This window comes from Falco naumanni, chromosome Z (genome assembly GCF_017639655.2).
Source record: "Falco naumanni isolate bFalNau1 chromosome Z, bFalNau1.pat, whole genome shotgun sequence".
NCBI classification, from domain to species: domain Eukaryota; kingdom Metazoa; phylum Chordata; class Aves; order Falconiformes; family Falconidae; genus Falco; species Falco naumanni.
This window is the reverse complement of record NC_054080.1, coordinates 59,709,046-59,736,244: the sequence shown is the minus strand read 5'-3', so window position 1 is coordinate 59,736,244 and position 27,199 is coordinate 59,709,046. Positions and strand designations below refer to the sequence as shown.

Below are 27,199 nucleotides of genomic sequence, written 5' to 3'. Positions count from 1 at the left end.
ACCGGATCTCTCCCATTAGTCTGTTTATACTTGATATCATATCAAGTAAGAGGTATTTTACGGATATAATTTGCAGCAGTTTTCAATTGAGCCCATGGATCCATGGATTGTATTTTTAAACGAAGCTAAACTTGAAACTTCTGTGATACATAACCAAAGCAAGGAAAAGTAATGCTTGTTTTAATTTCTGAATACAGAATTATGGAACACTTTACAAGATGTAATTCGAAGTTATTCAGGGATAAAAATTCCCCAAACAGACAATTTTTATTGTCTTAAACTGAGGCTAGAAAAAAAACCCTGCAAAACCTGCGGCAGCATTTAAGGCTTCCTGGTCCTGCATTTGCACTCAGACATGTAACCGTCTGCAATAGTTCAAGAACAGCACGTGGCTGCTTCTAGCAGGCAGACCATTTAAAAAGGCATTTGCCACAGACACACCAAAAGACTTATACTGAAAAAGGCAAAGAAGGGAACAGAGGCTTTTGTTTCTCAGGGCCAGCCCCCCTCAATTTCCTGCCACCAGAGACTTTTCCCATGAAAAGTGAGATGAGAGCAAGGAGGAGGGTGGCTTTTTTGGCACCATAACAGGGAAGCTCAATACACAGGACATAACAGAGGATGGAGAGCACGAAATCCTCTTACGGTGACAGAAAAGAATTTATGAAGTCAGGACAGAGGAAGAGAAGAGGTACATGAGTAATACTGTAAAATGCTGGAGTCGTTTTTCATCAGCGTATTTGTATTAAACATTAGCCAAACCACATTTGGCAGTCCCAGCTGCAAGCCATCCTGGCTGCACAGTAGGCAAGGTAAGGAAGTACTCTAGTCCACTGATGAGAAATTCTGTGTATCCCTCACCTCACCTTCCTGCCTTTTCCACCCCAGCCCATCCCCATGTCACCAGTATTAGCACACTGAAAAGCATTTCACAGAGCAATGCTGTAACAGCTGAAAACACAAAAACAAAAGCCAAGCTCCTCTTGCACAAAACTCCTGACTGACACTTTGCTCACCATAGCCAGCCCCAGTGAAAGCCCAGCGCGGTACAACAGGCTCTAGGCAGCATCCCATTTATGTCTGCTGGTATGTCTGCCATGAGGATGAGCTGTGCATGTGAAACATTTGCCATCACGCTTCAGCACTGCAGTTTCAAGAAAAAGCTAGTTGCATTTTAGATCATCAAGGTGACTCAAAAATTCTGGTTATATAAGAGCATGTAACTTGTCCTAATGTGAAAAAGGCCAATAAACTCAGTGCTATTTTTGTATTCCTGGTAAAATCTGTACTTTCAGGCTCCCAGCACCCCAGGAGTGCCTGCCCAGGGCAGTTTAGCTCCGAGCTCCACAGTCACTCCTAGGCTGGCAATTCAGGTGCTGCTACTGCACCAGCACAGCACTAGCCAACAGCCTTAACCAGAGCAGATCTGAGCTGATGATGCACTGAGCCAGGCTTGCTGCTACCTGAGCTGCCCTCACTGCAGTGGGGCAGGAGTTTACAGCACTGTCAGGCAGCTGGAAAACAAGCAGACAGAATTACATGTACAGATGTCAGAAAAACAATGCTCAAAAGCTACAGAGGCAGAAAGAGTTCCTTCCTAAGCCTTTACTCCTAATGCTGACTTGCAGGTGCCTAATGCAACAGTTTTTTAAATGTGCAGAAGGTAACATCAACTTCAACTACGTGAACAGAGATCATTCAATAGACTACTAAGAAAAAATGGCTTTACAGCACCGAACACCTATTAGAGGTGTTCTTTTATTAAGGTATTTAGTACATGCAAGTCTATTGCTATACTGGAAGAAATTTATCTTCGGACAAAAAATTTAAGGCTCTGATCAAAACAACTTTCTACAGATTTCTCTGTCAAAGAGCAGTCACAAGAGCATCCCATGGCAACAAAGACAGGTAGCCTGAGCCTTTTTCTGTAGCTTCAGTTAAGGGAATTCAGTCCATACCCTGAACACTTTCTTGGAGAAAAATCTCCATGCAAATGCAGACACTCAAAAACCTACCATGGCTCTAAACATGGAGAGCAGATTCACTTGAGATAGTAGACTAATACACTTCACTAAATTATGAGGCTCTTCAATATGGCATTTTTCAAATCTTTCCAACACTGAACTACTCTCCGACTCCCTCAAAATTGGCTATGTCTCCTAATCTAGTTATTACATTGTCTGAAGCATGCAGGCTCAGATTTTCATACAGAAATACACACACAGCTTCTGGCCAGCAGACAGACATCATCCACTTTCACAAATTGTCTGTCAGGATCTACAAGGCCACTGTCCTACACCAAATATCACTGCCAGACACTATGCAAACAGGGGAAAAAAACAAAGCACCACTAGCACAGGAATTTTGACAACAGAAGTCCAGTAAAAAGACATTCTGATCTAAAATTAAGTGTTTAATAAACCAGTCTTTGCCTTGGGCTTTCTCATAAAGCATCATCCTCATGCATTCACTTTCCAGAGCCTCCTTCCCACATTTCCTTGAAAAAGGTCATATTTCAGTCTCATGTATCTACTACCACAAGTCCAGCCACATCTATTTACAGAGACTGAGCACTGTTACAATACAAGGACCTCAGCATTATCATACCAAGGGGAAGGTGATGCAGCAGCAACCACAGCCCGTGCTTCTGGAGCCAAGTGTCAGAACTGCTTGGTTTCACAGTCCGTCAAGTGCTAACACTGACGGAAGGCTGTAGGACTGTGTCTCAAGATACTTGAACTCCCACAAAGTTTAGGAAAAAATCTCATTTAACCACACAGACACAAGTAGTTTTGGCATTCAGCAAGTAACCATATGCACTGCCAGAACATTTAACTCATTTTTCTGCTTATAGGTATACATATCCTTTACCCCACTTTTAAACCTTAGGCTCTCTACACTACCATCAAGTAAGACTTCAATAGAGGAAATACCTTAAAAGACATTAAGTAGTTCTGATGTTATTTTATGACACTAAAGCATGGCCATCTCTTCTAGTAGGGTCCTTTAACCTTGTGCAGAAAAATCATGTGGTTCATTTTATCTTAACTTCAGTTTAACTGTTCTTTGTGTTTAGAAGAAAAAGTAGACAGAGTAAGGGAGTTGAAGAAAGTATATGAAAGTCCAACTGCCTACAATTTCGGTTAGCTTCAAGTGTTTTAATCTACAATTAGAAACATGAAATGCAATTTATAAGCCTATTGCCCAACCACTTACACCTACATTTAACTGCCAGTCTCACAGTCTCCAGCACTATTTCAGATAACTCCTTAATAAAATTGTAACTGTTTATCTTTGCATATTTTCCTAGCTGGTCACTTCAAGGCACAACACGATTCCCCAAGCTTCAGGTGCTCAAAGAACACTTAAAACTCTTAGCTCCTTTCTACAAACTACCCAGCTGACCTTAAAACTCTTTGCTAATAACCCCTCAGTCTATGTTCCTGGAAAAGTTGCAAGCCTAAGGAAGCGCTCAGACTGATGGGTTCTGAAGGTGAAGTGAGCACCAGTTACAAGTTATTTCTTTCCCCTTACAAGCCATCCTACCTCCCCTTGCCTAGTCAAAAAGCCATTAACATGGCCAGACTTGAAGGCAGCTTGGAACAGGCTACACCAGTATGTAGTCCGTCTGGTTGGAAGGTTTGCTTACAACAACAATGACATTTTTTATGTGGGACTTAAAAAAAAGCAGGTTTTTGAAAAAGCTGGTTGGTCAAATCAGCACATCACTGGAGGCTCAAGGCATTCAAAATAATATTGCAAATTCCAGCCGGAATTTCCAACAGGCTTTCCTTCTCCAGAGGTTAATTCATGAGGAAACAAACAGTAAAGCATGAAAAGTTCCTCTGTCAGCTTTATACATTCACTCCTTTCTTAAATAAAGAACTTGTGATTTGAATTCCACGTATTTTGACCCATTTACCATTTGCTCTGTTCATTTCAACAGAATTACTTTAACCTGTTTGCTTTTTATTAGGAATATATATTAACAATCCTCAATAAAAGAGCCAGAATTTTGCCATATGGATTCCATTTCCTTGCATTTTACCTACTGTGACCTCAGTTCAACTTAACACAAGCAGAATGTAAATGAAATAATGAAAAGGACTGTTTAATAGTGCCAGGCTAGTGAAATACACTACTCAAGTATGAAAGACAGAAAAATGTGTCTACAGCATGCATTAGTATCAACCCTGTAATTGGGCTTAGTCAGAAGAAAAATGCCAAGTCTTGCCTACAAACGCCATCAAATTTATTTCTAGCATTAGAAAGTTTATATATCATTTTTTTCTGAAAACATGGATACACCTGCAATTAAGTCAAATGCACCCACACATATACATAAAAGTGACTTGTGGAGAGTAAAATACTTTGAAGATTACCCAAGAAGGGTGAAAAGCTCATCTGAAAGGCAGTCATCCCTATGCAAGGAGCTGGGAGCAGAGGCACAAGTTAACAGGAAAAGGAGACATGCCTTCAGCCTTCTGCTGAACCCCAAAGGCAACTTTCATTGTATGTAGTCTCATCACCACTGCCACCTGTGACCACAACCCCACCCATAAACATTTGTGGATCAAGTAGGGGCAGAAAACCACTGCAGACTCGAAGTGGAAGAACAGGAAAGAGGGGCTGAAGACCATCAAGAGGAAGGGAAGGGCAGTTTGAGCTCGCCACAGTGGCAGCAGGAAATCCTAATTCAGGTTTGTCAGCCTCTCATCTGTTCGCACACACTAATCTTGAGCCATGGCTCTATCACACTACTGCTGCCAGTCAGATGCTCTGCTGTGCAAACAGCAGCTAAGATCACTCTAGGTTGTTTGAGACACCTTAGCCAACATGCAGGACCAGAATAAAGTGTGGCTTACTGTGGCAAAGGGGGACCCTTTGGACTGAAGAAGCCAAGCATGTCTGACAGGAGATACTGATGCTTCATCCAAAAACAAACTTGTTGAAGTCCACAATGAAGAGCATAACACTGAAGTTTTTCAGTCACTGTCATTCTTTGGTAAAAATTCAAAAGACTGATGGCTGTTTAAATAGCAATCAATGAAGATAACACCCTGCAAATACTGCACAGGATTTTTGGCTAAATCAGAAACTTGTCTGATTTATTTTTCTATCTTGGAAGTGTCAAAAAGGTCAACTGCATAACCATTTGAGACCAGAACAGTGATTTGTATGTACACTTACAGTGAACCTCTACTACCCTGAGGCTGGTTAGGGAGATGCTGCTCTTGGTTGTGAGAAAGGAGGAAGACAACAGGGACAGAGGGTATGAGAGAAAGGGGGAGGGAATAGCCCCTCACACCTGAAATAAGTCCAGCATGATACTCTGAGGGAAGAGTTGCCAAATGGCTTCAATATCCAGGTGCTAGAGAGGCTGACATCAAAAAGCTTCCTACCAGCAAACTCAGTACAGTAACCAGCTGGAAGAAATGTGGTAACATGTAGCTTCAGGAACATAAAAGAAGAACAACTAGCAGGAACACTGGAGTGAAAGACAAAGAGAACCCAGTAACAAAGATATGTCTGAGTGTCACTGAGTAACTTGACAAGAGCTGCATGAGTCTCAGGATCTGAACCATAAGACTGTGGAAGACAAACACCTGTCTAGGAAAAACCATAGGCAAGAGCATCACTTAAGTACAGAACAAGTTTGAAATCACCATAAGACTGCAGTGTAGAAACCCTCAGACCTGACATCTGGTTTTAATTCCTCCTTTGACAACTCATCTTCTCCTGCTCCTTCCCCAGCCAGTCTGTTGCAGTCCTCCTTCTACCAAGGTCTGAACAAATCACCTGCTTCACTGTCTCCATACTCTGAAAGGAGCTCCATAAAATACCTGAAATGTTGCAGGACATTTTTCCTTCAAGATACAAACACAAGCATATGAATAAAAAAAGAAAAAATATGCATGCCATAAGGCTTGCAGCCTTAAATTTGGAGAACACATTTCCCTCTGACTTCCTTGCTTCTCATTCTGAAGTAATTACAACAGTCACAGTATCTTTGAAGTTTGTAATTTAAATTCGTTGATTCACAGGCATAATGACTTTTTTAATATTAGTGGGGAGAAAAAAAAACCTTAAGCATGAAGGATAATAGATCTGAAAATTTACTTTGCACCTATAAGCCCATAAAACAAGACTGAACAATTCTAATACAAAAAATAGCTTAAAATTCACAAGAATGTAAAGAAATGCTCTATGATGCAGAATATCAACATATAGGTATGGTAAGTTTAGGTGATGACCAGAACCCCTGGGCACCCCGAGACAGGATCTGAACAGAGCCATGGTGGTTCCTGCCCTCCTTCCAGCATTCCTGGCTCCCCTTGCAAGGCAGCTGAGCGGCTTGTGAAACAGCTCCCAAAACTGCTGTGCACTCAGCAGCCGCTGCTGCAGCAGAGATGGCCCAGTGTAAGCAGGAACCACAAAAAGGACGGAGGTGCAGCCTCAGGCTAACAAGCTAGGATATCACCCTAAAACCTCTTGGTCTTGCAGCTGTGCAAGTCCACAGGTGCAGAAGGGTACAAGGGTTGGATATGCACTTTCTTTGTTCCCGCTTCATGGGTGAGAAGATATGTTCTTGTAGGAAGGCAAACGGTGTAGCTATGCAGGTAACCAGTTCAGAGGCGGTCCCATGCGAACAACCACCTTAGTTATCACTTGAAGCCTGCTTGGCTTCCACTCCACAGTAGGCAAGCAAGTGCTTGCAGTGTTATCAAAGCTGGCACCACTGGCTCCAGGGTAACTTCCTCCCAGTTCTCCCTGCTAGGTCACTTTGGGAGGACACCACACAGACAAGCAAACATTGCTTGCAGGGCAACTGCCCACACTGCTTCTGGACTAGTCCAGCCCTTATTTCTCATTTACATACATACCCAGTGATAAGAATTAATTTTCCTTTCATCGTCGGGAGGTAGAACCATAGCAGAGATCAAAAGCACAGAAGATGTAAGTCTCTAAGCAAGGTTTGAAAAGAGCAGACAAAACCCCACCCTTTCACTCAGTACATCCAGTATCTAAATATTGAGACTCAAAACAGCTCTGAGTAACAATGACACATCTACCATTGTACATATCACTGCAAAATCATCAGATATGGAGTGAGCCAAATAATCCTGCTAACTTATCAATAAACAGAGTACTTCTATTTCCAGAACAAGTCAATGACAGCTGCACTCATAAGACATGTTTCACCCAAATCATACACTTGCAACTTTCAAAGCATACCTGTATTAGTTCTGCTAAATTCATATTTCCTCTAAACTGACAAAAAACTTTGTCAATCTCATCTTGAGTCACTTAATTTTTCATGTTCCCTGTTTGTGTCCACTCCATAGCCCACTCCAAAAAGTAAAGTTTGGATTAATGTACCAAGTACTGGCCACATGGCAGCCTTCTTGCTGCCTGGAATCCATTTCCACTTATGGGAGCAGTGCAGTGGCACACTAAATATCAATTGTGAATAAAATATCAGGAGCACACCAGAAACATTGGTTAAACACCTCAAAACAAGCATTCTGCTTGAAACAGCAATACCAAGACCACTAAAATAAAGGAAGCGTAACTAGCTTTCAATCACTGTTATGACAACCATAACACAAGAAACATGCATAAACTTGACATCAAATTAAGCTATGTATTTGCAAGTTTTGAAGTTTTTAACCAACAAGGAAATTCACATGCTCAAGGGCTGAGCACTTGTCTTTTGCATAGCTGCAGTCTGCTTCCTTTGTTCAAGCACAAAACCCAAGTCTTTTGTTAGCACTTGTAATGGTTCTTCCTCCAAGCTTTGCCCTGGTTTCCAGCTCACAGGCTATGGTCAGCCTCCTTATTATAAGGCATTTACAGCTGCTATAGGGAGCAGAGCAGCCTGAAAAAAATAGCTACTCCATCAGCAGTACCTTCCCCAGGTGAGTCTCTGCCATTCCTGTTCTATATGGAAACTAATTCTGTAGACACCCAGTGTCAAAATAAGGTTTTTCACCAGCAGCAGTTCTGCTTCTCCTGGCCTACACTCTAAAGGCTGTCAAGTGTGAGCACAAGTGAAATACTTCTACCTAATTGGTAACAGTTTTCATGCAAAGGGTCAGCTTCCAAGAAAGTTTACACTGCAAAACTTCAGGAAATTAAATTGAAATAACTTGATAGGGTGTAAACTTGCCTCTCAAATATGCCCAAGAAGCTACTGCAGACCAATTCTGCTACTGCTACAGAGGCCCAAAAATCTCACCTGCTCACCTTCATCCTTTTGGGGAGTCGAGACAGGCATACCCAAAGCCAGCATCTGCAGCCTGGACAGAAGCAGCCTACAAGTCAGCACTGTCCCACCGCAGGTTTAGGACAAAAGGATACAGAATGTTACAAGAAACCCCTCTATTTTTATCAGAAGCCTTTGTAAACATGCACAGAAATACTGTATTTATCCAAGTATGACCAAAACCAAAACAAAACAAACAAAAAAGAAACTACTGAGTGTTACATGGTTCAGTGTTCTAGGAAACACCAGCCCTTGTTTGCCTGTTACTACCCACGATACTAAGAAATTTGATTCATTGTGTTCTAAACTAACTCACATCAGTGAAATCTTCAGCAAAACTGTGTGGTCTTACTTCTCATGATCTGTATGAAGATAGAAATTGGAGCACAAGGAAGGAGCTTGCTTAGCACGTGACAAAAGCTGTGTATTTTCTGCAGCATTCCAACTCATTTGTTAAACATCTTACCATAGCCAGGGGTGATACACATTCAAAGAATTAGGCAGTCACATCTAATCCCTGCAGGTAAACTGCCCAGCCACCTTCAGTAGTCAACCGCCATGCAACTTCAAATGCCATACCAAGGGTGGTTCATCTCCCAGCCTCCACTGAATCACATGAAGAATCTGTGCTCTGCTGTGGTCTGAAAAGCAGTGCTCACAACAGCTTCTGAGCTCAGATGTGGTGAAATCACATTTACTATGTGCTTGGTTTTGTAAATAAAGCTGACCATTTTTCCTTGTCCCAGGTTCATCTAAATATAATCCCTGCTCTTCCCAGGACTCCTTCATATTCCTTTAAATTTACACCACCGCATATCCATGCTGACATTTCAATACATTATTTAGCTATACTGTATTAAGAACATATGGAATTTTAAGACTTGTTTACCACTGAACAGAGGCCAGTCAGCTATTGCTTAGGTTAATCAACTGGGCTCAAAAACCTAAAAATCCCAGAAATAAGCAGCCCACACCGCAAAGTCACATCTCATCCCTACAGATTTGAGGCCCTGCAAGTAGAAATAATCTTACCAGCAGAAAAAGGTTGGAAAAGCATCTTGAATCATACTTTATATAGAAAAAACGTATTTTTCTTTCTTGTTCAAGCAGTCTAGTGTTTAGACTGTTTCTTGCAATTTTCTTACCACTGTGGCATTGCCTGGCAAACACTACCATGCCTTTTATGACACTTAGGGATTTATGAAACTACAGTGCTAGAGATGAGATTCCTCAAAAACTTTTCTGTAACTCAATACTCCCTGGGTGGCAGGAGAAGCAAGAGCAGCCCCAGCCCTGGCAGGCAGGCAGGGCACCAGGGTGGCAGTAGCACCACAACAGAGGCACCCGGGGCAGACCACAGTAATACGTGCTGCTCCTTCCCGTGTGCTCCAGTCCACTCTTGCATGCTGCCTGCACATTTTGCTGCCCCATGGCACACACGCTTTCCAAATCTCCGTGTGCAGCAGTAACACAATTTGAATGAACTCAGTCTGCCATTCTCCCAACCACTTCTGCTCATCTCTGCTCCAGCTACTGCACTGTGCTGGCAGACCTGCCTGTGGTTTCATGCTGTGAGCCAGAACAGGAACTTAATCTAGCCAAAAAAAATCCCGTAGAAAGAGTCAAGGTTGCTTCTTCTACCGTCAGACCTGACTGAAAGCACACGTGAAACCACAGCTACAGGGTGCAGTTCCAGAACAATTTAAACACATTTAAATTCTGGCTGCTACAATCTCACCTGGCCAGAAAGTCCCCCCTGCCTTGGGCCGGCAGGCATAGCTGTGAGGTCTGCAGCCAGCCACTGCAGAGGCCTGAAGTGACTGCAGATCCAGCAATGCAAATCAGCTCTGCAAGGAGAGGTTATCTTCCTGACAGATTAGGTCTCCATGCCATCATATGAGCGTTGGCAAGAGGTGAAGACCACAGCAGCCTGACAAAGCAACTGAAGGCACCTCAGCAAGTTCAGGCTGCTGCAGCCTTACCAGCTGCAACAGTCTACAACCAAGTGGGAGCTAGGATCCCAGTGTAATTAACACCAGTGAAAAACAGCGACTTCTCTCATGAAAGATGACCCCTAGATATAGGATCATGTTTTCAGCAAAGCAAACCCATTTCCTTGTTTAGTTTTTCAAGCTTTTTACCTTGTTTCTAATCACTTCAACCAAACTATTAGAAACAGATATCCCCTGTATTCATACAAGATTCCCCAAAACACCTTTGAAACATCCCTTTAAAAGAAAAAAAAAGTAAAACGTCTATTAGCCTATACTTCAACACTACAACCCTGTGAAAGAGTGATTGCCTTGATGAAGCATATTTCTGTGCAGAGTTTGGACATTTCCTATTCCATCTGCCCCTGAATTAATCTGTGCTGTGCACCTAGAAGCTGTGAGGCTCCAATCCTGCCAATATAACCAGTGTACTGAGCAGCTTTACAAATCAAGCACAGATGCAGGATACCCTTAATTTTCAGGAGGGGCAGCCAGTAGAGGATGGTTGGCACGCATGACTGCTTATTTCCCTTCAGACTTTGGAGTCTAGTAAGAATCTGTTTAAATACCTTGCTAGATGCCACAAGAGCTTTTACTGCACTTTGAAAGCAGGTCAGAGTCCACAGGGGATGACTGGCAGGGACGACATCCTTCATCACCCACTTTAGCTCAAGCCACAGACAGCTTAGCCTGATACACCCAGGCCAAGAGAAGCACCTGAGATGAGGACAGTAGTTTCTGCCAGTTTTGCAGCCTGGCTGACAGGCAGGGCAGGCACCACACCTTGAGGCCGCAGCTCCTTAGTAGCTGGCAGCAGTTTGTTAGTAGTTGTGAGTCAGAGCTCTAAGGTGCTCCTTGAATCTGATTCCTGAAGATTTTATACCTGGCCAACCTCTTAACTCAGGCAATAAGTGATAACAAATAACTGACATAATTCCCCCAGGTAAGTGTTCCTTGCTAGTGCATACTCATTTGAACAAAAGAGTAATTTAACACTGAAATCAGCCACCAACACAGGTTCTTAAAGGCTGGTTATTTGCTTACACATTTCAAAAGGTATTTAGGAGTCATGCAGAGTTTGTATGAACACCACCTCATTCAGTATTTCCCTTGATGGATAACAGGCAGGGGTTCTCTCCAAAGCATCCCCTTCCTCTGCTCCAAAGATCTTCATGCAAGCACCATGGCCCCATCCCCTCCTCCTCCTGCCACGTGGCCCACCCTGACACCTACCAAAGCCCTTGGCCACCACAGAGCACCCCACAGGCACTTCCTGCCCAGCCAGCCCATCACCACCACAGAGCAGGGTACCCTTGGCCAGGGTCACAGCAGCCAGCAAAACACTTGGAGCAGTGCCGGGGCAAGGTGTTGGTCATCAGCACAAACCTGCCCCTGTGCCGGTGCCACTCAGCAGCGCCCCTTCTCCCCCCAGCTGCGAAGATAAGGCAGTATGCATTCTGCGGACAACCCACTTCAAAGCCCTGCTGGCACCAGACTGAAGAGGACATCATTGTTTTCTGAAGGTGATTGCAACTGCCAAGGTGCAGGAAGTGCTGACCCATGAATGAACCATGCAGGGCCCAGATTATGCACCAGCCCATCTCATCAAGGACTGGCAAGCAAGGTGCCCACAGCAGGCACTCCTCCCTGTTTGCCTCCCCTCCCCAGGGTGGGGGCACCTAGCCCCTGCCCTCTCTGATCTTGCTTCCTAGGTGGGGGTGGACACTGCTTCTCCACCGTCCAGCACCTGTGCTTTCATTCCACAGCACACAGTAGTTCAAGGATACCCATTCCAAAAAAACACCAAAACATTTGAGCAAGTGAAGCAAACACAGCAGGTTAATAATTTCCTGCAAGGAGCAGAGCACAGGAGAGCACACTCGCTTATCGTCCCACAGAAATATGACCCACCAGTCCTGCCTATCACTGCCACCAGGCATTTTTTTTCCACTTTGCTTGAAAGATTATTCCTAGTAAATCATAATCAGCTTGAACAGCAACAGTATCAAGCAAATCCTGAGGCAGAACAACTAGTTAACTGAAACACCACTTAACAGGAGAGGTGAGCTGGAAATTTGCACACTTCGTGTTGCCTGCCTCAAGTATTAGACTTCATCTAGCTCACTCGCATGTGCTATAAATCCCATTTCCAGCACAATATTAATATTTCCTGTTTCAACAGCATTCAAGTAGTTTTAAGCATGCTGTAACATAGCTACATCCTTTCTTTACCAAGAGACTTCAGGGTAGATGAGCCTGCTTTGTACAAAAAGCACATGGAGAACCACTCCTACCAAGTGAATTATGTGCACTTGGTTAAACAAAGCAGTTAAACCTTTCAAGTTCTCATTCAGTAGTTTAATTATTAGCAACCTACAAAAGAGTGGAAGAGATAAACAGTGTATTTGGTTGCCAAATTACACCCATCAATAAAAAAAGAAGAAAAGTGTTCTCGTAAGCCACAAGTACTACAAGAAAGTATACACCCAAAAGAATATATATGCATAAGATACAGTTAAGCTTTTGCTTTTTTAGCTTTAAAAAACTCATCTATTTTCACTTAGAAAAATCCCATGAAACTTTTACCAAAAGATTCCCCCCATCCCACCCAAACTGAAAAACAGCCATTTGTTTCTCTGTGTTTAATATACATGCAGACAAATTTATAGTTTCTGAAGTTAAATGCTTTACAAAAAGCCACTGGTTTGCAAGCTTTCATATCCTGCCAAAGAAAGAAACTAGGTGCAGTTTCATGAGAGGCATAGGCTACGTTTCACTTTAGGTTTGCCCTGCCTGTCTCCACAGGCCGGGCAGCTCTCTCTCATGAAGCTTTATGCTGATGGTTTGTCTCATCTCCTGACTCCTACCTAGTGCCAAACAGGAGCAGTCCTGGGAGCCAGGACCACAAGCACAAGCAACACTCTCATCACTGGATACCAAAGTCAAGCTTCCCCTGTATTTACCCACCTATTCCCAGTGAAGCTAGCTTTCCAGCTGCAGCGGGTGACATGAAGACTTCAGCTGCCTTTGTCTCCAATAGATGTGTTTGGTGACGCTGAAGCATCTAGTTTCTCTCCCACATACAGGGACCTAGAGCATACATTAATTTAGCTACTCTGAACATGGAAATGCCTGAAATGCTTTGCAAATCCAGACACTCATGGCCTCACTCACTGAAGCTTTATTACATTCTTGGAAGTGCAGTAAAGCTATTCAGACATTTCACAAAAACTTAAGTATTTGTTTCTCTCGCAGGTTTCAGGGAGAACTATCTATAAAGCACCTGAAAGCATTAGGAAAAAGGCATCTCAAAGATACAGTGCTGCCTGATTAATTGTTTTCCTATGTTAAAAACTTCACATTTAACCTGTGAGGCACATACAAAATTCATACTTTTTCTCTTGCAGTCTTTAACAGCACCACACATTTTTGTTGTAATAATGGCTCATGCCTCAAGTTATAATACAAGTCCCAGTTCTTTGCAGTTCTGTGAACCTCTGCATCTGATTGTGCTGGAATTGAGAAATAAACCAGTGAACAGCTGTAGCCAGACTGAAAACCAGCTATGTAAATTCAGTTGCAGTGCACCTGTTAGCATGGTTTCTGCCTTATAAGATGCTTCTGTGTACTTGTATGATCTCACTTTAGTTGGTGCTGGACATGAGCGTGTGAAAGACTCCATGGAACACCAACAGAAATCTCTCGCACATCTCTTTTAAGCGATTGACTTGGATGGAGGTTTGGAGGCACCTTTCAATAACCAGTCCAGGAAGCCACAAGGCTTTGGACCTAACAGGCTAAGAGAAGGCTCAAAGACTTTGTTCTGAGCTCCTGTTTCTCCCATGAACCACATTCATCCTGAACTGCTACCCACCCAGAAAGGGATCCTCTTCTTTGGTCTACAATCAGTTTTGACTTTAAAGACAAAAATTATCAGCTCTAAGAATATTTTTCTAGATGTGTGTCTTTAAGTTACTACATCAGCAAAACTTGTAATGCAAAGCTAGGCTTCAAGTTAGAGCTAAGTCTTCCCAGTTATTATTTTGTGCTATAAGGTCTTATGCTCAGGGACACATTTTCCCCAGTGGTATCCATCAGGCTACAAAATGTAGCCAAGATTTGCATGTGTCTTCCCTTTTAGTTATCAGAATGAAATTCTGGTGATAACCACGCACTGGTTCAGATAGTTCCTAGCAGAGAATTATCATAGTGAAATGCTAACCTTCTTCAGAGCAACACACAAACACTGACAGAAGCCTGAAGCCAAAGTCAAAAGTCCAAGTTAAGTTAAACATTTAAAACTGTAGCAAGTTGCTAAAGCAAGGAGTCTTAGCAATTTGATAGCCTAACTTGGACCATTTATTAACTCTTACAAGAAATCAAGCACAGATACAGTGTTTGACATAGGAAACTGTTTGCCAGTGACCCAACGTGTGGCTTTAATTATGTTGAGAACCTACAACTTATGATGGGCTTCATAAGAGCTCAGATAATGATGGCAACTTGTTTGTTAGGGAGCCTCTTTTTTTTGGAGGAGGGGGTGGGGGTGGGTGTGTGTGTGCTTTTTAAGATGCTGCTTTTCTCCTCATCCTAAAATGGTGGACTAAATACAGTGTAGATAAAGCATATTTGGTTTTCTAGATGTAGGCTAAAAAAACCTAAACATGCACCCATACCTGTGATATCACTACAGACAATACTATGATTTGTTCTTTGGTGCATGGTGTTCCCTATAGAGTTCTTTGGTATTTTTTTTTAAAAAAACAGGCATCAGCTTGGGGCATTTGAGGAGCCTTTGCGCAGTGCCTTGAAAGCAATGTTATCTCAAAGGTTCCTGCAGAAAAAAAATAATCCATCCTAAAAAAAAAAAAATGATACAGTGTGGTACAGCAGCCACAGCCTCTCACTCAGGGAAAGACAGAATAGCCACCAGAGCCTAGACAAGCAGGCAGCGTTGGTCAGAGGGAGGTGGCATCAGAGAAGCCAAGAAGGATGCTCTTACCCACTACTGACCCTGGGACAGGGAAGCAAACACCAGGAGAGTGGCTACAGTGCAGAACACAAACTTCTCTCTTGTTACCACAACAAAAAGCTCTGAACTATCATAGCAAAGCATAAATAGTGAGACGAGAGACCGTATCTTCAAAACTGTACTCAGCACCCTTAACACGGTTATTCTTCCCCCACAATAAATAAGGCCTGAGATTCCTAAAAATACTCTGGAGCAGCTCTTGCAACAGGGTAAATCACCCTCAGCACCCAGGCAGGAACCAAGGCACAAAGATGAGCCCTTTAAGTCAAAGCCCCAGCTTTGACTACGGCAGTCTAGCAAATGCCACATGTTCAGACTCACCTGTTCTGGTACCAGTCATACCAGACCTGCACAGGAAAGTCCCTGCTGCTGGGGGCCTGATGGACACACCATGTACAGTTGAGGACTTTCTCCATGACAGGCAAGTGTACCAAGTGCCAGCCTGGGGCTAGAGCCACCATGTGGCACACTGCCCAGACACTGTCCTGCCATGCAGGCAATGGCACAGCAAGCCGAGATGATTGGGAGATTGGCCTCACAAGCAAAATATTCACTTTTGCTAACACATTAGCATGGACACCCAGCTACGCCTGTAGTAACCACTCTAAAAAAAAAGTTATCAATACAGACAGCTGTGAACACACCTTCAAAAGCCTCTCATCCACTTATGAGGTAGTGCAAATGAAAAAGAAACCTATGGGCAGGTTCCACAGACTGTCCCAACCGGTAGGTATCAAGAGAGGAAAACGCTCAGGATGGCAGAGCATCCTCCAAGCTGCAGGTCTCACTGCCAAGCATCACCTTTTCTGTCTGCCCCTGGTGGAAGTGAGGCGAACGCAATGTTATCAAGGGGTGTTGTGCTCCTTTCAAAAAAGTGATTTTCAGAACCGGTTTTAAACAGAGCTGTTATGCTAGGAGCAGGGAAGTGGAAGCTGCTCATCAGACCACAGGACGCCAGGACTGCTTCGAGTTTTGCAAATAATTTGCACGCTCACATTTTACAGTGCCTGCTTTATCAGAGGCGTTTCTTAGGGGGATGCAAGGGCCAAGGGTTTGCACTGCTCTGCCCACAGAAACGGGGCGAAAGCACAGCCCGGTGCAGGGTCCCGGCTCGGCAGCGCTGCGGGCGCCCTGCAGCAGCAGGGGGGAAGGTGCTTCAGGGCTGCTCTTAAATACGAGTCTGGGAAGTAAATACGCCTCCTCTGAAAGCAGATGCCCACCCTGCTTCTCGCCTCACCCCAGTGATTATCTAAAGTTACGAAGTTATAAACCACAGTTGTAACACCAGAAAGCAAAGTTTGAAATGTATAATACGAAATTCCGAAATGAAAACGCAAAGGTTACAAAGTTACAAGCAGAAGCTGTAGTCGCAACTCAAGTTACAAGGTTACAACCCAAAGCGATACCGGCAACACCGAAGTTACAAAGTTGAGCCCCAAAGCTCCAGCGCTACCCTAAAACCCCGAGCTGCAGAGCGGAGTTGCAGCTACAATCCGCCGGCCGGGTCGCAGAACACAACCCAGCCCCGTGCCAACCTGCTCAGGACCGAACCGGAGCTCGCCTGCGAGCAAACTAACCTAGGGGAGCCGGAGCGCTGCGCGCCGCGGCGGGACTCCGCCGGGCGGGTTCTCCCTTTCGCCCGAGCCCCGGCTGTAACGCTACACCGAGAGCCGGCACGGGAAGGGGCCCGAAAAACCGGGGTGGGGGTGGGGGTAGGAGAAGCCCGATCGCCCGCCGCCGCCCCCGAGCCCACTCACAGCCGTAGCGGGGCCGCTGCAGAGGCGCCAGCTCCTCATGGTGCATCCTGCCGCCGCCGGGAGGGACGGCGCCGCTCGCCGCCCGCCCTTCTTATGCGCGGCGCGAGCCCCGCTGATTTGCTGCCGCCGGCGGCCGCCACCGCCCCGCGCGCCGCCGGGGCCACCCGGGGCGGCTCCACGCGGGGCCGCGCGGGAGGCGCGCGCGTGCCGCCGGCCCGGCCCCGCCGCCCGCCAGAACAGGGAAAGGAGAGAAACCGAGGGGACGGGGAGGAAGGAAAAGAGATGGGGGGACGGGGAGGGGGAGGGACGGGACCGGATCGAAAAGCGGAAAAATACTACCTACAACGGAAAGCAAAGACGGCAAAAAAAGAGCAAAGCAAAACCAGGAAAAAGCCCCAAAACAACAAAAAAAGGAAAAGAAAAAAAATCTAATTAAAAAGCAACTTCCTCAATGTAAAAACGCATGATTTAAAAAGAGAAATGAAAAGAGTGAAGATCAAAAACCCCAATCCCACAGTGTGAAGGGCCAAGGCGCCTCCTTTCTGGCATGTGGGCAGGGTGGGCTGCGAAGGGGAGTGAAAAACCAAACCCAGGGCTCCCTCCCGCAACTTTGCTCTTCTGAAAAACCGTCGCCCTCCACAAGCAGCGTTACCGCTATCTCCAGGGCACCTTTGGAGTGGGTTGCACCCCTGCAGGCCCATCCCATGTTGGTGTCCCTTTCTGAGGGGTTTTGCAAGGGAGTGGGGCATGTACCTGACTTCGTGGCTTCCCTGCATTGTCCCTGGTATCCTCAGGGACACTTGATATTGGACAGCGGAGCAACACGTCCATGGGTCAAAGGTTCAAGTCTTGTGGCTACAGGCTCCCAGGTGACATCTGAAATGCACCTGGAGATGGTCAGGGGGTTCTCAAATGGGGACATATTATAGGGCAGGATCGTATCTTCCTGGTAGTCTCCAAGCCCCTGCCATGAAGTTTCCTGGAAAAGTCAGTGAAAAACTGTCTGTGCACAGCCACAACCTGTCTCGTGGAGCCTGTGGGACATGACGCACCTGAGCATGCTTGCAGTTTAATGCATAGCCAAGTGCCAGGTGACTCTCCAACACTGTTTGCAGGTTTTCTAGAAGATTTCAGTCATTTGTGTTTCAAAATGAAACAGTGCTGGATATATACAGTCTCCTCTGTGGTTTTTCACAGGTTTGAGAATGTCTATGGGTTGTTTGCAAGGCCTTTGTTTTGCTCATTCCCTGTCTCTGGCTGTGCTGGGTATGGCTCACAGGTTGAAAATATGCTGGGGGTGAAAAGACACTCCTGGTAGTAATTAAAACATGGATTATTCAGGAGGAAAGGACCGAAAGGGTACAGGAGAAAAATGACACCCAACAGGAAGGAAATACCGTTACTTTTCTTGAGGTCACTTTGATTTTCTCTGCTCCCTTTTCCTTCATCCCTAGACCCAAGGGACAATGAACTTACTGTAAAGGTGTATGATGCAGATACCAGCAGAGCTGCAGTCTGCACTTGCCTTTCGGAATGCTTTTTTGAATTTTAAACTGTCACCCATTTGCTTGCTTCTTCTCTTACAAAAGAAAGAAAGCGGGTGACCAAACCCAACATGAAAATGAAGAAATTGGCTTCCACAGTTTAAAGTGCATTTGAGCTGATTGAAAACATTACATTTGCTTCAAACAATCATTTTTACTGCCTTTTATTTTGCTATACTTAGCCTAAGTCAAGAACAAATTCTCTCTCAATTTCTTTTTTTCTCTAGTCAAAATCAGAAAAAATAAAGTTTTCTTTAAAATATTTTTTCTGACTAAAATCAAGTGGCCTTATCCCCCTGAAAAGCTTATTTTTGACAGAGCTGCATCACATTTTATATGACAACACTCCTTTCTTGAAAAGCACTCAGCCTGGTGTGCAAGGTGTGTAGACACGGTGTGACACAGTGGCAGTGGAGGTCTCTTTCCTGGAGGAAACATCTGACAAAGCCCCAGAGGGTCTCTGGCAAAGCCATGGAGGATGTCTGCAAGATGTTGCCAGTCTGGTGTGTTTTCTTGCTCCCTCACTCACTGTGGTTGGAAAGACAAGGGTGTGTGCAGCTGTGGTGCTGCATGCATGCGTGTTGACACCGCTGCTAGAAAAATGTTCATCCTTGTCTCTCCATCTCTGTACCTGCAACTTGTCCTCTCCCTCCTTCACCCCACAGCTCCCCTTACCCTGGTCTGGCACTGGCATTTTTGTCACCACAAGTATGGGACTCAGGGACTCAGCTAATTGATCCAGATGAGAAACGTTTTGCTTTCAGTAGGGTTATTTCTTAGGCCAGCAGTTTCTCCATCACTTTAACCCAGCTGTCTCTCAAATGCAAGTGTCAGCACAGAGCAGGGGGCAGCCTGGGGTGAGAAATGAAAGGCCAGAGTAGGGAGATGTGAGAGTGTTTTTTTGGCAGCAGCAACCTCCGTAATGCTTGCAGAACAACAAGGGATGACAGGAATCAAATGCTCTCAGCAGGAGATGAGACAGGTAAAAGAATATTGGAGTAACAAGCAGCAGCCGTGTGGGTCTGCTCATGACCTTTTGCATTAGATTTGTTAGTCCCTGGTTTTCTGACTTGAAAGGCAAACTCCATCAGCTGTTTGTGGCACGAAGATTTAGATACCCCTGTCAGGCACCAGGTGGAGGGGTTGCAAACTGCTCCTGCAAGCTGACAGGTGCTGCTGTGTCGGGCAGGGAAGCAGCCGCCCTGCACCTCCCTCCTCTCCTTCCTCCTTCTTCCCCTTCTGAAGTGCCACAGCAGCTGTGCCCAGTGCCTGCTCTGCTGCCTAGCAAGTTTCCCTGCAAGAAAGGCAGCACACCATGCACGCTGTCACCATCTTAGGGGAATCTGACTGCAATAAATCAAGCACAGACTTTTGGTCAGACTGCAGCTAAACCTAAGGCTATGGACCATATTATCTTTTACGTACTCAAGCATTCCGCTTTTATAGTTACCAAGAAGCACATTCTTAAGAAATCAGTGTAGTCAGCTATCTAGAATAAATGTTTGAATGTGAACGTTTCCTGTTCACACGCTGGGTCCTTTAACTGAGATTAAGATCAATGTCCTCACCGTATTATCAAGGACATTGTGCTGTGAATGAGTTATGCCCCTGCAGGGAGAGAACGTTGGAGCAAGGTCAGGGTGAATGGGCTGCATTTGAAGACAGTATTTTCAGAGGTAGCTATGGACTGCTCCAGATCTAACAGGGAAACAAGCTGACAGAAAGTGGAGAGGAGGCAGGGATGAAAACGTTCACTTCCCACATCTCGTTGCCTGCACTTGGACCAAAAAACTGCAGAGGCCTCTGTTACTTCACATTTCCCGATGGTCCTGTTGTGTACAAAAGGATTTTATACGGCAAAGGATATTGATATTTGAAATTCTTGGGTGGCTTATGTAGCTAGTGACGCAAGTACATGCAGGTAATTAGAGACACTAGGCTTTTTGTTGAAAACAGCAGCTTTAATGTCATTTTTCCTGTGACAATACCTTTATTTCACTGGTAAATCGTGTGCCTTGGCTAGCTACATTCATCCTACAGAAAGGAAAACTGTATTTTTTAATTAAACAGAGGGGGTTTATTTTTTTCCACTAGGTATTGCGGAGAAAGACCATATCCTTTTTATTTTCCCAGGAGAGAAAGCCTGGGCTGCAGAGATTGCCCCAGTAAGCAGGAGCAGGGAGCTGCTCCTTAGGTGGGTCAGCCTGACTCTGTGCAGCACAATACGGAAAGACATAAGCTCCAGGCAGGCTCCCAGTTACTGTGAGGACCATTTTGATTGATTCCTTCACACAGCTAATTAAAGGACAACAAGCTCAAGCTAGACTTGCCACACCAGTGATTGTGCAGACCCAATAACAGTGTGCCATGACCAAAACCATCCAGCCATCCTTCACACTCTCCATGCAACCAGTAGATCTTTCCCTGGCCAGTGGAATAGGGCCTGGGGGCCTTGGCATGGTGGGAGGGCCCTCTCAGCCCTGCTGAACATCAGAGGTGCCTGAAGGGACAGTGTCTCACAGGGCTTCAGTGGCAGAGCCGGTGTCCCTGTACGCTGGTGAGGATTTCAGCAGGAGCACCAGGTGAACCCAGATTAATAATTTTGCATAACTTGCAGTGAAAATGTCAGAATGGCTGTGTTTACGAATCCAACCCAAATGTCAAGATGTGCTCAAGGCAACATTAGGAAACACTAAATTTGTGAAGTTCTCCCTCATGCATGGCTGCCTCTACAGTCTGCCACAGGTCTTGCAAGTGGCCGCCTCTGCAGGGAAGGGGATCAGCACTGGGAACCATGCTGGGTTACAGCCTCCCCCTCAGCAAGGTATTCATGTTATGCATTATTTATTATTGTTGTGAGGTAAATAAGTCATCACATAATTGGCCACAGGGATTCCTGAAAAAACAGTGTTAGTGGGGAGGCTGTAACTCCCCTGCTCAGGAAAAACAAGTGAGGGACATCATGTGTGCCCAGAGGGGAGACATGACAGTGCAACCCAGTGCTCCCCTTCCCCAGCTGCCCCTCAGCTCTTCCCTTCCAGCGAATGAGGGCCTGTGGCCACAGTAGAAGCCCTGGTGAAAAATGTGTATTAAGCTCAAGCTAGACTGGAACTGTATCAGTCAAAGCATCGTAAAGAAATGTGAGATTTCACAAATTCAAAATACCGTGGCAAACTGAATGGGTGGGTAAAATGGGGACTCAGAACAGAGATGCTGAAGTGCTGTTCTCTCTCTTAGCAGTAACACTTCCTTCCTGCTGAGGAAGTGATTTTAACTTCTGAACTGTCCTGGCATACACTTGGAGGCAACACTGAATACCAAAACTCAATGTCTAGAGGAACATGTACCTTAGATTTTACAACGGCTGCTAGGGTGAGGCAAGGTAGTTGGAAATGTGCCTAATTGGGCTCTTTTGGACATCAATCTAAATAAAAAATGATAATTCTGTTGTTATTTACTTGAAATTGAAAACCCAGTTTTTAAAAGCAAAAGAAATAGGTCATGGGATGGAGGGAAAACAAACCTGTGGGTATCCCTGAGCCAAACTTTTAGAAAAAGAAACAAGAAAATGTGTATTAAAATGGGCACAAAGGAGTGGTTTTCTATAGCACTGACACCTGAAAAAGAATACAATTAGAGAAATTACTTGTGTCAGAAATCTGTCATGTTTCTACCACTTGTAAATCTCATGTTGTTTGCCTTAAAGCTGCAGCTACCAAAGTAAGAAGGTGCTTAAACACCTTAAGTTGCTCTGAGGAAAAGAGCCTTTCTTGACCTTGTGTTTTGAGGGAAAACCTGCAAATACAGTCCTGAAAATATCAAAAGCCATATATCCTCCAGGATTTTTTGTCAGTAAACCCTCAGGATTTCTGTTAGTGCTGTGAATCCAAGGACTTTGATTTCAAACACTGACCCCTTGGCAACAACAATACTATTTGCAGCGACTTCCCAGGTTCTGAATTGCACATCAAAAACCAGACAAGCACCACTCACACTGTTGGGGTTGTGCTCAGGGGGCTATCTGCAGGGTCACACCATTACCTCAGCCATGTGTCTTTGCTGAAAGTGCAAAGCAGTGGTGGTGGGGTGGGAATGCCAGGTTATACCGTAGCTTGCTCATCTACTTCTAATGGCTCATGTTATGCATCCTAGCCTTACCTAAGGTGCATTTCTAAGGTGTACTTTTATGTCCTTTCCTATCAGGTGAGGGGTCCCTCTGCTTTTCTCATCCTGGCAAGACTTGGTTAAATCCTGCCTGCCAAGGTACCTAAGAAACCAGTTTCTCTGCTTGAACAGGTTTTAAAAAAAAAGACATATTTGTTCAAAATGTCTTGGACAAATGCCCTGGTTCCTGCAAAAGCAGCAGGAGTTTAGCAAGACAGAGGTGGAAATCTTACTGCAAGAACTCTACCAGAAAAGAGCTTTTTCCATTTGTCTGTTGGAATAAATATTTATTCATTTAACAGAGTACTTCGGAGTGGAGTGACTCTCCTTGTCTAGACATAATGAATGACCATAAAAATGAATTCAGAGCTGTTTGAAAGCAGGGAACATCTGTGCCTGGCTACAGCTCACAGATTCAGAAAAAAAGCATTCTTTATTGGGTCGGATGCAGCAAAAGTAAAATCTTGATTGTTTCCTCACATGTCATTCACAAGCTATAAGTGGTCTGCTTGTGGCAGTGTTTCTTTGGTGGGGGGAGAGATTTTGGGGTGGAGGTTTTTTTTTGATTTTGTAATGCAGCATCTGTGTGCTTCTTTGTGATAGCATGTGCTTAGCAATGTTTCCACTCTGCTAAAAGCCTATGCATTATTCACTCATTAATGTATTACTTATTTATTACTCTCGAGGTAGAGTGCTAGGAGCTTTGCATTTACAGCGTACCAAGTGACAGCTAAGGCAACCCTACAACTATTTCTTGCCTGCCAACAGTTGCCCCACAGATAAAGCACAGGCTAAACTCCCATGGATTTCCACTAGACTAATTCTGGTCTTCTTATTTCCACCACTTTTCCACTGGCACAGCTCCAGCCTTTTGAAAAGCTCCTCATTATTCACATTAGTGTAAAAAAGTGAAGAACATGTCTAAAAGACTGACAAATTCAGGCTCTGGGAGGCTTGGTGAGGAGAGCTAATTCCAGCATCCAGGCTCCTTCACAGGGAGCACAGGTCAGCAGCCTCCTCTTATTTAAATCAAAATGGCACCAGTTTGAATTACACTCCTGGAAGCGGCTTTGTTGTTTTTCAAAGGGGAAAAGGGTATTCCTTGGATAACCAGACCCCAAATCAGTTGTGACTGTAGCGCTAAAACCAGTATGTGAAATTCCAGGTAGAAGTTAACCAGAAGCCTGTGTTGATTGGGGAGTGCTGGGATTCTGACACAGGTTCATTGGGTTATGGCAGCACTGTTAGAGGAGAGGCCCAGAGCTCTCCTCTACTTGAGACTTGTCACACCAGAACGTGTGGCAGAGGTGAGCCAGTCCCCAGATGAGGACAGTTTGCTCACCCATCTCACGAGGTGTGCGGTGCCTGGGCAGTGGATTTACCCACAAGTGAAGGATCTCAGTCTACTGCTGGGCAATGATAGCTGCAACTCTGTGTGAGCTTTATATTAATAAGGTCTTTCTTGATCCTTTCCATTTAGGATCTTTTCTCCAATGTTCATTTCCCTTCCAGCAGGTCTGGGCTCTTGGTGAACTGTTGTCTTTCCGTAATCCTTTCCATTAGTTATTTTTGCGTCTTCCTGTTGGTCAGATTGGCAGTTGCACTGTTCCAGCTTGGACCTGTTTGTTTTCTATAACCCAATTACTTGCAGCAAAATAGGGTCCCCTGACATGGCCAGCATTAATGTTTCCGTTAATGTTTCCCTTAACCACAGGGAGGGTTCTGTGTTATCATGAACAGTTATTTTTCCTTGGTTTCAACATTCATGTGACAATAACAATGCAAAGGAACATTTAGTTATGGATGACTTCTTAAACAGATGTGTGCTTTTATCCACCTTTTTTTCCCCTCCAATTTATGATAAGTCAATAGTTCTGATATGCTTTGGCCAGGCAAAGTCCAGAGTTTTTCCCTGGGAATCAGGCTCCGTATATTCCGGACTTTACCAATTACATATTTTAGCTCACAAAACACAGTATGACGGCCCTACCAAAGACCAGTTAGAGTTCACACAAACAGTGTAATACTTATATTGCTGTAAGTCAAGAGTATGACACTATCTTACTGTTCCTTGATCCTATTCCAACAATTTTACTAATAGCTAGTGACTTTTTTTGTTTGTTTATTTGTTTTCTCTCTGAACAAATTCACCATTTTATTCAACTTTAAAAAGCCCTGGTTTTAGATCAAGATGGAAAGAACAAAGTCAGACTCCTCCTGTATACCGAGAACCGGGATGTTGAGTAATTTTATCAAGGAGCTTGAGTTTATTTTCCATGCAACTTTACTGGACAGTAACAAACCATTCATTTCTCTAACTCCTTACAAACAGAATGGGAGGGAGGGGGAACATTCACAGACAGCAGTTCACCAAGGGCCCAGATGTGCTGGAAGGGAAATAAACATGGGAGAAAAGACCCTAAATGATATGTAATCCTACATACTAGGAGGATTACCTTTCGGACAGTCTAGCTGTACCACTAGCACTGCAAAGTTGTTTGTAGGCAGAATCTGGAGGTTGCAAGGGAGCTCTTGGGAAAGTGTGTGCAAGGACAGCTGCTCAAACCTAAATGATGTAGTAAATATGAGTCCACTAATGGTTTCTCCTCCAGGATGCTGTAGAAGGTGGATTACTCTTAGTTTTATCTGATTACTTATTCCTAGGCTCTGTAAAGTCCAGTCTGACTGGAAAAGCAAAGGTTATTTTTATCTAAAGTCAGGAACCCCCTGGGAGTCCCAGGGTTAAGTAGTTTGCAGTCTGTACGGGCACACAACACAGGTAAATATATTATGAATCAACCTGTTGTAAAATGCACAGTTCAGAGCTATTGTAACCACTGACAAAACCACTGTTGTTCTGCAATAATCTGACTCCGTGCATTATCATGAAACTTTTTTAATTAAAGTGCCATTTGCCTGTGGGATAATTGACATTAGATCTGTAGCCTAGGCTGTATCCTATCAAGATTCAAGCAAACTGTCTGGATATCCAACCATAATTTTAAGTGGATGCAGAAAGCATTTCACACTTCATTCTTGTAGCTAATGATTCCTAAGCATCTGTTCTTTTTCAGCATTGGACAGTGTGTTTGAGGAGTACTTTGACAAATTCCTATTCAGCGAAGTGCCACAATCTGGCTTTTCTGAAGGATAAGGGAAGTTAGTCAAGGATTGATAAGGTTGATAAGGTTGAAATGGGTTTGTCTTCTCATTTTCAAAGCTGGAAACGCTGACTGGATTGGCAGGTGTAGGCATTTCCAGATGTAGCTTGTTCAGGCATTACCACTAACGGTAGTGACTGCAGCTTTTGCCTCTAGGTCTAAATGTAGGGACAGCGTTTGGCTTTCCGAGCAGAATCATATGGCACTTTGAAGACGGTAGTGTACCCAAGTGCTGACAGACTTTTGTGTTTGTATAATTCAGCAACTGATGTGGTCAGGCCCTTACTTCAAGCTCTGTCCCCCTCTCCATAATGTGGCTTTTGGTGTCTTCCCAAGCTAATTTGCACATACAACTTTAGTCTGTTATAGTAACACAAAATCATTACTGAAGTCCTGATCAGATCAGTTACATCCACTCTGACAGCCAGAAATAACATGATGTGAAATGGATCTGCAGAAAGAGTGGATTCACCTGTATATATGAAAATTTATGTACAGTGGTACCAGAAAACATACAGAATTGTATGACTTCCAGTAAAGCTTAATATTTTTAGGAAAGTCTATGAGGAGCTTTAAGCTAATGCTTCTTTTCTCTGCTGACAATGTAAAGCACTACAAAAAAATTCTAGAGATGACTAAACTGGGTGCGGAGAGGTACATGTTAAGACAGCGATCTCATATCAGCCTAATGTATCACGTGCATAAGTTTACAATTGGAATGGATTAAATAATAAACATAGCCTAGCCAGCATCCTAGTGGAAAGGAAAGCATATGGAGGATGCACATGTTCTATTGTAACATTTGGTCTCAGGTATACACGGTGCTGGATACCACAAAATGCCTCCTCCTCTTAAGTTTGCATCCACAATTTCTATGTACTTGCCTTGTTTCACAAATACATAGACACACACACACATGTTGCTGTGAATTAAGCATCACCTTTTTGCTAACATAACTGTGTCAGCCAAGAATATATACATGTATGCTTGCAAATTCTTCAAAGAAATGCAGACCTGCAAGCTGATGTGTCCTTTTTGCAGGACGATGTCTTCCAACACAACTTTCCCAGCTGCTGAAGTTTTTCTAGAGCTTAGGTGAAGTTTCTGAAAGGTAGCTATGAAGAATACGTGCAAATCTTCTCCTACACAGCCTTTGGGATTGTTACCTTCTGCACTAAGGAGGTTGATTTCTTCCCAGAATGAGACTAGGAGACACAAGCATAAAAGCTTCATCTACACTAGAGGATGAGAGCAGTGTAGTTATACTACCCATCACCTTTAAAT

At 44.2% G+C, this 27,199-nt stretch overlaps 1 protein-coding gene across 4 annotated transcripts in view; it reads right to left on the bottom strand.

Annotated features, from left to right (window-relative positions):
* IQGAP2 (IQ motif containing GTPase activating protein 2) overlaps window positions 1-17,145 on the bottom strand; it is a 127,298-nt gene extending 110,153 nt beyond the window's left edge. For all 4 annotated transcript variants that reach the window (XM_040579117.1, XM_040579119.1, XM_040579118.1 and 1 more), the window contains exon 1: window positions 17,047-17,145. In XM_040579117.1, the coding sequence (XP_040435051.1) occupies window positions 17,047-17,092 (46 nt within the window). In that variant the 5' untranslated portion in view covers window positions 17,093-17,145. The remainder of the gene's footprint in view (window positions 1-17,046) is intronic.
* Between the last annotated feature and the right edge of the window lie 10,054 nt (window positions 17,146-27,199).